The 12312-nt window shown below is 37.2% G+C and overlaps 1 protein-coding gene across 1 annotated transcript in view; it reads left to right on the top strand.

Annotated features, from left to right (window-relative positions):
- nalcn (sodium leak channel, non-selective) overlaps nucleotides 1–12312 on the top strand; it is an 898297-nt gene that overhangs the window by 310106 nt on the left and 575879 nt on the right. Inside the window, exon 11 of the mRNA XM_051926631.1 lies at nucleotides 2626–2712. Coding sequence (XP_051782591.1) covers nucleotides 2626–2712 — 87 coding nt within the window. The remainder of the gene's footprint in view (nucleotides 1–2625; nucleotides 2713–12312) is intronic.

Here is a 12312-nt window from a genome sequence, read left to right as displayed (position 1 = left end):
AGTTGTGTATTTTTTCCTTATTAACAGTGAGATGCAAATAAGAAAAGAATGACCAACTCACGTGCATATTTGGGCTAATCAAAATTATGTTTCTATAAAACATATGGAAAGAAATAAAATAAGAAGTAAAGAGTTAAAACATCATAATCTACTATTGTCAACAAAACGTGTATAATGTCCTCAGAAAAGTATGATTCACAAAATTAGAAATGTCCGACAGGCAGAATGAAATCACTGGCAAGTCATCAAATTAAATAACTTTTATAGTAAAAATTGTCTTCTAATACATTTGTTTGAAATAAAACCTACAGCCACCACAGCTCTAATATGGTTTCATATTGCTTACCCAAATGTTTCAAATTGCTACATTTTCCTCCAAATACGCTTTCTCTGATATCCCTTCATCTTTACGTCTTCTTTACTGTCTTTCTGTAAGTGTGTCATGACCTGACAATAAATGTTTTCGGGTAGCCATTGCTTTGTTTTCCTCAGTAACATCCTCCAACACCTCCGACGTTTCCATCTGTTCCAAGACCAGCTGTTAAGATATGCTCCCTCAAGTACGTCCTGGAACCTCTGTAAAAACTCCTCCTAATGATTTGTACTGATACTGCATTCGACATACGGTGGAGCTGGGAAAGTTGGAAGTTGCAACTATGTCATATGCGATCTCCGAGCATTCACGTTAACACTATGAAATCTGGTGTTTCAGCAACAAACACTAAATAACAGTTCTATTGTCCGAATCGAAGAAGTAACTGTTGACTAGGAAAGGCACAAAAAGTATGATGTCATATCTAAAAAGGTTTTTTTTTGTTCTTTATTTCGCCTTATACAATTTCTTGTATTAGGAATTTGTTAGTTTTCGCATACCCCTTGGGGTCAGAGCGCAGGGTCAGCCATTGTACAGCGCCCCTGGAGCAATTACAGGTTAAGGGTCTTGCTCAAGGGCCAGCAGAGTAGGATCTCTTTTGGCAGTGACGTGGATTCGAACCAGAAACCTTCTGGATACCAGCACAGATCCTTAGCCTCAGAGCCACCACTCCGCCCCTTTTTTGTTCCTGGTCATGATAAATAGTACTATTACTGCTTGGAAGCTGCAATTTTAAAACTTCACAATCCTAATACTGGGTGCAATATATATGAAAAGTAGCATGTTTAATTCTAATATTGGTTAGTCCTTTACTGTTTGATCTGGTAATGGTAACATTTACCTTTTCAATAGGGCTGGGCAAGTTAAAACGTTATTATCGTGTTAACACATTAATTAATTAATGCCAACAATTGTTTTATCGTGCGTTAACACAGTTTTTGTTATTATTATTATTATTTTGAAAGCGTCAATATCTCTAGTGATCGATTGAGATCAGTGATCTTCTTGTTACAGTGCTTTCGATACGTTTTTGCTAGAAGGAAAGTTAGCTTTGTTGATTTGACCTCAATTCTCTGCACATGCATGAGTAGCAAAGAGCAAACAGCTTCTAAATAGGCATGTGGAGAGACAGCCAGCCCACCGTGCATTCCTGCTGGCCGTTGAGCTGCCCTCCACGCAGCCACTGCAAACAGGCACCAACAGCAAGCACAACAGGCAGCACCAGACTTTTTATGTTGATTTATGTGCTAAACTATTGCTTTGTGCATTTTTCAGAAAACTGAGTTTGTGGCTCTGGACTCGGAAGGTAACTTGTTTTTCTATAACAAACTAGATAAAACTTTAATGCCCTGGGAATGGCAAATAGCTTTGGTTTTATATTTGATGCGACTATGTAAAGGAAATACTGCTGTTAAAAAGCACCTTATTTGTTTAAAGTGTTTGAAAAACAAATACACAAAATACACTACTTTTGAGTTCATTATTGAATTTTGCACATATCAATGTGATTGTTAATCGCAGACAATTATGTGATTAATCGCAATTACAAATTTTAATCGCTGCCCAGCACTACTTTTCAAATATTCAGTATTATGAACTGAGGTGATTCAATTAAAGTAAATTCTTCTAATAAACAAATTAAACCTATAAAATGTTAAATGTGTTGAACTGATCAAGGTGTACATCACCATTTTGGTCTGGTGTCATAATCTGAAGTCGGACAGACTCAGACCGATATGATCAGGACCTACTTTGCAACTAGGAATTGTGAGATCGGGTGCGTTTTCTTTCTGTTTTCTGAGTTGGAGGTTGGAAGTTACGTGTTCTAAGTTTTAGTTGAATGCAACATTAGAGTTCTACCAATAGGACAAGCCAAGGGGGTCTCATCAGTAGACAGTCACATTACCCTAACTGAATTTAGAGAAACAGGAGCTGAACTTTGAGGTCTTCCTGGACAATTGGTTGGAGGACAGAGATAGAATGATCTGCTTTTAAACAGTTTCCAGCTTTGATAAATCTGAAAAAGAAAAGTGCAGAGGACTTTATAATAAGCAAGTCCTCAAGGAACTCAGTGTTATTGCCTGGTACTGTTATTGTTTTCCGTGTGTACTTGTATAAGAGACATCCCAGTCCTTCCTGTTTGTGCTGTTCCTTTACTGATAATGATCATGTAAATTGTGCAAAATGAATGCCAGGTCATTCAGACCTTTGGAGATGTTATTTATTTCATGTTTCATATTTTTTCCTTTCAGATGTTTCATGAGGATGCTGCAGGAGGATGGCAATTAGTTGCTGTTGATGTCAACAAACCCCATGGCAGAGCTCCAGCATGCTTACAGGTATGGTAGACACTTTTGAGTTAATGAGAATGCCATTTAGAAAGAGTACTGTGAAGTGTTTTGCTGCTGCAGATTGCTTCAAAGCTCCCTTCTCCTCATGTTGATTTAAAACAAATCTGACATTTTAAAGAAACTGGGGTTCAGCATATTGTTTCACAAAGTAAAATGAACAAGTAGCCTAAAACTTAAATTTTGTGTTGTGTGGAGAACTGTCTAACTGGCAAAGAACTGCCAGGAGTAAAGGTATCACTAAATGTTTCAAAGGACAAAAGACAGACTCAAAGCATCTTTGAATAATGAGACAGCATCCCTTTTAACTGCTTCTGTGGATTGATAAGACCACCAGGGTGCATGTGTGATAGCTTCCCTATAAGTGAATTCTCCAAGGACAGCAAACAGGGAAAAGCAGTAGAACTGTCAAGAGACCTAAAAATTCTCCTTTCAACCAGTGACAGCAGAAAAATCCCACCGTGCATAACTGAAATCCCAGTTTTTCCTAAACAGAGGTAGTAGGCCTGGCCCTTTTATGGGCAACTTAGAGATATCAGTTATGTAGGTCCCCTAGAGACTACTGGATGCCACTATAAGCTAGCACCACAAGCTCAGAAATGATTCTGGAGTTTCTCCTAGAAACAACTCTTTAGGGTTTAAAGCCACCCCTGGAAGATTCCTGAGGTAGTTTGTCGTGTGTTGGGTGCAGATGCGCATGCTTCTAACCTCCTCCTCCTCTTGGAAGGTGGTCTACAAGGGCACATTTAAGAGATGAACACTAGCAAGATGAAGAAAGACCAACATCTGATAAGAGAGACATGAAGTGTAATATGAGAGTGCTGTGTTATACTTCGGAGGAAGTGAAGAAACCATCCTAGCAGACAGTCAGACACACTCTTCAGTCAACAGATTTCCTCCATTTGCTATTTTACTTTGTATTCAACATATTTTCTTTTCTGTCTGATATGTTTTAATGAATAAATACTATTCTTTCTATCTGCATGATTTTGGGTTTAAACAGATGCCAGTGACCCTTTCCAATTTTTTTCATATAACACATAGCTAATAGCTTTAAATATGTATTTTTACCATTAGAATTTACTCTGCTCTTGAAGGACAAAAAGTTCTGTTGCATTATATTCATCTGAAACACATTTTTTATCCCTTTTAAATTTATGGTATATTTGAACTTGTGCAATACTTGAATGTTCATTCATATGTAAAATAAACTTTGCAACTGTGAGGCCCAGAGTTGCCCTCAGCCTTAGCATCTTCTTAAACCTGGAACATCGAAAGTCATAATCAGGATGGACTAGAGCAATGAGGACACACAACAATCTTGGTGTGAAAAAGTGCTGTGTGCATTTTTATTCAAACAGTAAATGAGGCTGTGTCCAAATAAATAAATGCACTGCAAATTTTTCTTCAATAAATAAATAAATGTTCCAATAAAATCAGTGCTCGATTTTGGGAGTAAAACCAGTCAATAAACAATTTCATCAATAAATCCACACAAAGGTTAAAATCAGTATAAAAACTTAGAGGCAAAATCCATTTCTCTTGTACTCTGTCCCTTTGTGAGCCCAGCACATCTCTCTTTGCCTCCTTCCTGCCTTGCCTGCTCATCCACCAAGTCTTGGAAGCGGGCCGAGATGCTAGCAAGCCATGTCTCCACTCCACCTGTTATCCCAGCTACCTCAACCAGTCACTGCTGGGACGCTCGGAGATGATCTCCATCATCCTATCATCTGCCTTTGGTCAAGTGGGATCCCAGAAGCACTCATTATTGTTCAGAGAGAGCAACCCACCCACCCCTACAGTGCCATTTCTGTAGCAGGCCAACTGACTGCCTTGTCTCTGGATCCATCACACTGGTTCATTCTCCCGATCTACTCTCTGTTCTTTCCCAAACCACCTATTTTGATATTACTCCCTTACATCTTTCTTTTTCAGTCATTTCTTTGTTTTTTTTCTATTCAGACTCTTTTGATACCTTTGTGAGTCAGGAGCTTTGTAAAACAGTAGTGTCAATGAGGAACCAATGAGGCAATAGTGCTCGCACATTAATAACCAATCAGCTACTTTCCACATTGAGCATCCAGCAGAATCCACCCACACCCACAAACCTGAGGCGCACTGTTTATACTTTAAAGTCTTGCACCGCCATGGACCCCTAATGTGCAGCACCACAATAACTTGCAGTTCTGGGCTCATAAACAATACATCTGTAAACAACATGAAATACCTCTATATGCTTTGATGACTGAAAGAGACATAGTTGTATCAGATGACTCAAGAAATGAAGGGAACTCAACAAAACTATGCAGTAAAAAGGGGATTGCATAAAACACAAAACCAGAATGTTTTTAAATAAATAAACTGGTAATGCCCATTTCCAGCTACAATATAGAAATAAACTAGACTATTTCTTTTTTGTGTTCTTCAAAAAGCCTGTAGACCTTTTTACTGGTTTAAAAAGATACCAATACTTGAACACAGACAATCATCTTGAAAGGCAGGCATTGTGTTCAGCCTCCCTGCTCATAGATGGATGCTTGAATATGAGACAAATGTCACTGAACTATCTGTCTTTATGTATAGCTCACTGCTTTTATAAATTTCTATGGAATAATAATAGTAATAAATATATTACAAATACAAACCCTATGCACCAGAATTAAATCATTTAAAATATTTAATAGCACATTCACTATAGAAGTGTGGATTCTTATACTTTTAGAAAATAAACACATTAAGCAGTGACAGCTTGTTCCTCTTGCTCAATGAAATGAAAGCATCAATCTCTTCTCACCTTGCTCTTTGACAGAGCTTGACATTGCCCGTTGTGATACAAAGTGAAATGAAATACAGTTGCTTTTTACATTTTTCTAATTAGACTGAATTTATATTACATTTGTATGGCTGTCAGTGAAAATAACAGTAACACTGAAAACAACTAAAAAGTTGCATAATATGTTTTTATATTTTTCAGTTTTGATAGATAGATAGATAGATAGATAGATAGATAGATAGATAGATAGATAGATAGATAGATAGATAGATAGATAGATAGATAGATAGATAGATAGATAGATAGATAGATAGATAGATAGATAGATAGATATATCATATATATGGTTTGTTTTAAAACCCTCTTCATCTCTTCATGTTTAATGAACTTAGCCATTTTTATAACTAACTAATCCAAGCTTAGGGCATAATCTATTATATGTACGGTACATTGCTTAAATTGGGCATTAATAAACCAGAATATGGTTCCATTAAATATGATGTCCTTTGAGCAAAAGATACTGCACCATGATTTCTTTTTAGTAAAACTCCATCTAATCATCTAACCCACTTGTCCAGGTCAGAGGCCTATAAACTGATTCTGTTAAATCTGTTGAGTAACAGAAGCACCAAATACGTTTTGTGGTGGATAGACAAGTAAATGTGTCTGAATAGGTTTTAAGTGGGTGGCATGTTCACTCCACTAGCCACTAAAGAAAGCAGCCTTCCTTCATATTTGTGTTTCTTCTAGTCCAGAGACTATGGAAATACATGGGTTTAAGTGTACATTCCACTTGTGGAATTACCATACACCTTTGAAAAATGCACTTTGTCAAGAGCAAAGGGATTAATTTGACGGTTTGATTGCTGAGTCCGATGGTAGAGCTGAATGCTTAAAATAAAATAAAAGCTTATTTAGTCCAAATCTGTTTATCAAGGTTATTTACAGTATTTATAAGGAAATTTGTTTATCAGTGGGCCCTGCGATGGATTGATGCCCCCTCTTTGGTTTTGAAAATTTTATATTTGGCTGTACCTGTAATTAGAAAGAAAACTTCACATGTTATTTCTGTGGAGTTACCAAGTATGTCTTCATTGAGTACTATGTGCATATTTAATCATAAAATACAACCTAACTTGAGAAGCTGGTGTCATGACTGAGTAGAAGGCCAAAAGGAAACAAAAATAAATTGAAATAAAAGTTGAGGGGCTCCTGAACCTAATGGACATGTCCTTTGTGGAGGAGGCGGACAAAAAGCTGATGGGGGATCAATATCCTTTTCCCGGAGGGAGGTCACTGAGGTAGTTACGCAACTCCACAGTAGTAGGGCTCCAGAGGTAGATGAGATCCTCTCAGAAATGCCGAAGGCTCTGGACATTGATGGACTGACATAAATACTGTCCTCTGCCACATTAAAAAAATTTTAAAAAAAAAAACCTAATTTCCTAGTTTTTTTTTTAAGTGTTTGAACAAGTCTGATAAAGCAATAGCCAGAGACCAGCTGCATTGTTGTGAACTTAACCAACAACAATCAAATAATGATGTAATTTGAGTAAACAGCATAGCCAGGGTTTATATTATAAAAAATACATCAGATTGCAGCTTCTGTGCAGCCACCCAGGTGTCTATTATTCTTACAAAATATAAGGAATGTATTGTGCATTGTATTATATTATAGACTACAACATTCAGAAAAATTCAGCTTTAGGAAAATACTTTTAATTTCCAGCCTGGTCCATTTCCATTTGAAATTTTCATGCCATTTCTCCATATGGATTTTCTCTGGTTACTCCCCACATATCAAACATGTATATGTTAAGATTGATCAGTAATTGTAATTGTCCCAGTATGTCCCTGTGATTGACTAGAGCTGGTTTTACCCATTGATGTCTTCATAGGCTTTGCCTTCTCAAGAACCTGTAATAGAAAAGGTAGAGCCTGCAAATGGATAGATCGATATTCATCCATCAGACCATTTTCTAGCCTGCTTGTCCAGTTTTCTTTTTTATAAATAAAACTACAATTAATTGTTTCCTATAAAATCCTTTAGACATATAGTTTCGATTGATTGGCAGCAGGGCAGCACACAGTGGTGCAGTGGTAGCGCTGCTGCCTCACAGTTAGGAAACCTGGGTTCGCTTCCCAAGTCCTCCCTGCGTGGAGTTTGCATGTTCTCCCTGTGTTTGCATGGGTTTCCTCTGGGTGCTCCGGTTTCCTCCCAGAGTCCAAAGACATGCAGGTTAGGTGCATTGGTGATCCTAAATTGTCCCTAGTGTGTGTGCCCTGCTGTGGGCTGGTGCCCTGCCCGGGGATTTGTTCCTGCCTTGCGCCCTGTGCTGGCTGGGATTGACCCTGTGTTAGAATATAGCGGGTTGAATAATGACTGACTGACTGATTGGCAGCATGAGATTGGCATTCTAACAGTGAATGTGGGTGTATATGAGCGTGCTGTATGAAGGAATTGAGCACCATTTAGAGTCAGCTCTGGGCTTTTCTTCCAAAACAGCTGCAATAGGATTTAACTACTTATGATCCAGAAATGTGATAAAGTGGGCTGTATAAATGGATGGACAGATACAATAAATGGATAGATGAATGGATAAGTAAACTGAGAGATATGAGTAAACACAGCTTGATGTGCAATGGTCTGCTGAATTGTAATCGACCTTCAATGCAGCCAGCAGGTGTGTTTTCAAATTGTTTCATTTAAACATATAGGATTACAACCATCTGTTTCACATATTATTAAATTGGAATAGCTTCTGGCAGGACTCATCTTGCTTTTCTTGTAAAAGTTAAATTATTGTAGCTTAAGACTTTTTTATTTACAGCAAGAAAACAAGCAAATGACGTATGTGTGAATTCTACCCAGTCGTTTTTTATATGTGATATTACTTGTGGGTTTTTATTTACTTATGGAAATGATGTATATAATGCTATGTCATTTTATTTCAAATATAACAAGAAAATAGATTTTAAATATACAGGAAGATGTCTAACGGAAGAAATAAAATAACATTTTTAGCAACCCATGTAAGAAATATTTTTGTTATAGAAATTGTAGCAAGTAATCATAGACATAAATATAAAAAAAACATTTTCTAGTGTGCAATAAGACAAGTATTGTAGGGTGAAGCAAGTTGTGCTATTTATAATAGTGTGTTTTGTCTTTAATGTGCCTAGAACTTGAAATAAACTCAGCAAAAAACTCCAAAAGACGCAGAGAGAACAAACAAATTTCACACAGGCAGCAACTGGATAAAGGTTCAAAACCTGAACAGTGTAAAACTAAACAAACACTTTAAAGATGATTTCATCATTTTTGAGATGTGTTTGATATGTACAATGGCACAATTACATGAACCATAAAGGAAATTTGAAGCCTACACTTAAATGTAATTGACATCAGTTTGCATATAATGTGTAAAGTACCTACTGCGATAGGTTTCTCTGTCTGTCCACATAAAACAATTTGACCACCTATGGACGAATTTTGTTGAAATATGGCACACTTACTTTTCAAAGAAATTTGCCACAACTGTTTAATTTTTGCTCCGCTATGTCAGGCGCCAGGGAGGGGCCACACACGCATATTTCATACAGCGGCACCCTTCTCGTTATGTAAGCATATATAAGACTGAACTACCTGAACTAATGTTATCTGCAGATTATTATTGTAAAGAATCGATGTTACCAATTTGCAGCTAAATGGTATTTGAACGAATTATTAACGTGCGAAAGATGCAGCTGCTCTAACTGATATAAACATAGGATGGGTTTAGAAATGAAACTGCAGTTGATCTGCAGGCAGAAGGTCGGAGCTGGTGGGCAAGCAACAAGAACAATACTAGCTGCTGATAGCAAGTACATGGCAGGATTACAGTTCGCATTGTGCTGATTACTTAGCAGTATAATGTACAACAGACCAACCTTGACTGACATTATTGCATCCATGTATTTTCAAACTGGAATTAAAATCCTTAAGATAGTCACCTTTGGTATACCCTTTATACAATCAGAAAGATAATTTGCCATTTATAGCTCACTTGACAGAGGAGAGGCAGATGTGACTGATTGGGGAGACAACAATAACAGACACTCACAGATTGCCACAGAAAGCCAAGTGTCTGAAAGTGATGCTTAACTGTACAGTGCCTGCATAAACTAGCAGGCAGTAGTTGGTATTATCAGAGCATGCTGTATTTAAATAAAAAGTGATACTTGAAGGAGTAACTGTGAGATATTAATATTTAATATACTGTATATAATACATAATTAATATAAAATAATGAACTTTCACCTGTTTTGATGCTGGTACACTATGATTTTTATTGTGTGCTGTGTAACAGATTTTGTAGACAACCTCGTAAAGAAGTGCGTAAGTACTGTACATATAAACTGTATAAACTGTGATGAAACATAATCTGAATGATTTACCAGAAATAAAAATTGATGCCGGAGTCTCAAATTCCTAAGCATAAGCAAGAGAGCAATTTGTGAGTCTAGATTGAAAAGTTGTAATTTTTTAATACAACCATAGACTTTACCTTATAATCATCAAATTTGTGCATAAAATGAACATATGAATACAGTATGGCAAATGCTCAATGGCATCAGTATACAACTTTGGACCATTAATTGCTCTTTTCTGGCCAAAAAGAGGTTCTTCTGCTGTAAGGGTCCAACATGCCAGGTTTGAAAAGTCAGCTGGGGCCTCATTTATAAAGCCTGCATATGCACAAAAAGAGGCTTGAAATGTGTGTACGCAACTTCCCATGCAATTGGTGGGATTTTTTTAAAGGACTGCTTGATGGGGAACGTGTGTATATACACATCAACTCTGACACGTGTATAGAACATTTCATAGAAACTGGGAAATGACAACACCCTTAAATAAAGTAGGGGAATGTGGCAAAACCAGCTAAATGATGATTGGCAGAAATAAGAATGCATATCACCAAGCTGTTGTTATATGTAGTTCCACTTTTCTGTTAAATTTTAGCATGTGGTTCATTGTAGCGCATAAGTTTGATATACAAGAATGAAAGTTAATCAGCATAAGGTGAACATCCAGTGTTAACATAATATAGTACTTAAAAAAAAAAATGAGGGCAGTATTAATAATTTTAATACTGGTTCACATATGTAATAACATAATAAAGTTGGTAACTGAAAAGTTTGTGTAGATACATGGAGTACTTATTGTACATATTATCTTTCTATAATCAGCTACATTAGAGAACACTTTACAAGCACATTACAGAACAGAGGCAGCTCAAGTACCTTAGTCAGGGTTTCACAACATGTTGGTGGTGGGAACAAATGTGGGAACACTAAGATCTGCAATTATTCACTTGGCTACTAAGTGTGGTATAGTGGGTCCTCGGCTCAAAAAAAAAAAAATGGCTGTTTTAATAAAATAATCTATTTGTCGGCTCCTTCATTGTAGGCATGCTCACATAGCTGTGGGGAGTTGGTGGAGTAATTGGGGCGAGATGCCCCTGCACGTGAAGGTGTGGGTCTTTCTCAATTGCTTCATCAACTTCAGCCATGCACGATTGAGATGCTGTACCCACGGAGCCTTATAAGAGCAAGCCTTCATGAGAGGGAAAAGAACAAAAGAGAGATGAGGTTAAAGGATGGAGAGAAGGGCAGGAGCGTGAGTGAGCCGGTGCTGAGAGAGAAGCAGCCGGACGTGAATGGTGCCCCAGGAAGTAGCGTGTGGCCAGTACTTAGGAGGGGGCACGTGGATCACTCCTGTTGAGCAACCAGGGAGCAGGAATGATCGTTACACTCCGGAGTGTCGTCTTGCCAGGTTGAAGCCAGCGATCAGCAGTGGTGGGCATGATAGCAGGGTCTGGTGGCTCCCTGTACAACACCATGTATCGGGCGGTGGGGACACAGACCAGAATTGAAGGATGTCTGCATCTGTTGGTGGACATCTCTCCGTGCTGTGAGGTCTAAGTAAAATAAGCCGAAGAGATGTTGGTTTTTAAAGGGAAGCACCGGGGACTAAGGATTTTAAAGAAGACTCCTACCTGAATTTTAACCTTGTTTATGTTGGATTCATTTATTTGATAATCTTTAACCGCCACTTTCACTTCACTTTATGGATTACTTATTTATTAACTTTTGAGCACTGCACTTTTTTTGAAAACTTCGGTTTTTAATAAAAGCACCTGCAGTTTTCACCATCCCCTTGCTTGGTGTGTTTTGTCCTCGTCTGCCATGCTCATCTCGGTTATAGTACTGATGATGTTGGGTTCAAGATGTTCCCATTATGGAAAAGAGAGCAAGAAGCTGACCAGCACCATTACACTAAGCCACATTGTCTGTTTATGAGAAATAATACAGTAGGAATTCAATTTAATTAAACAAGACCAAAAAAGTAAATCTATACACAGAAAACAATGTGCTACATTACATGAAAGCATTTTGTTCTATGTGGTTCTTAGAATTTAAAACATAAAGTTCATATAGTTGAAAAACATGTTTAAAAATTTGCATGTGAATATCAGGCACTTTTGAAATTCTATCATATGAAATTAAAAAGATTAAAATAAAGAAAATGTCTTTTGTCAATTAAAGTGCTTTAATTTTTTTAAAAGGGCAGATTAGCCCTGCAAGCATATTCCATTATTAGTAGTATGAAAAGAACAAAAATTCAGGCATAACAGGTTTAAATAACTACATCTAGCTTTTAACAATATGAGAAAATGTAAAAAGCATGCTATTAAATACTAAGAGAACTTAGTATTACCATTAAGAACATCAGAACATAGCTTTTATGTTATAGCACACTCAGTTATTTTCTTAAT

Source organism: Erpetoichthys calabaricus, chromosome 4 (genome assembly GCF_900747795.2).
Source record: "Erpetoichthys calabaricus chromosome 4, fErpCal1.3, whole genome shotgun sequence".
Taxonomy (NCBI): Eukaryota; Metazoa; Chordata; class Cladistia; order Polypteriformes; family Polypteridae; genus Erpetoichthys; species Erpetoichthys calabaricus.
This window is presented reverse-complemented; position numbering and strand designations above follow the sequence as displayed.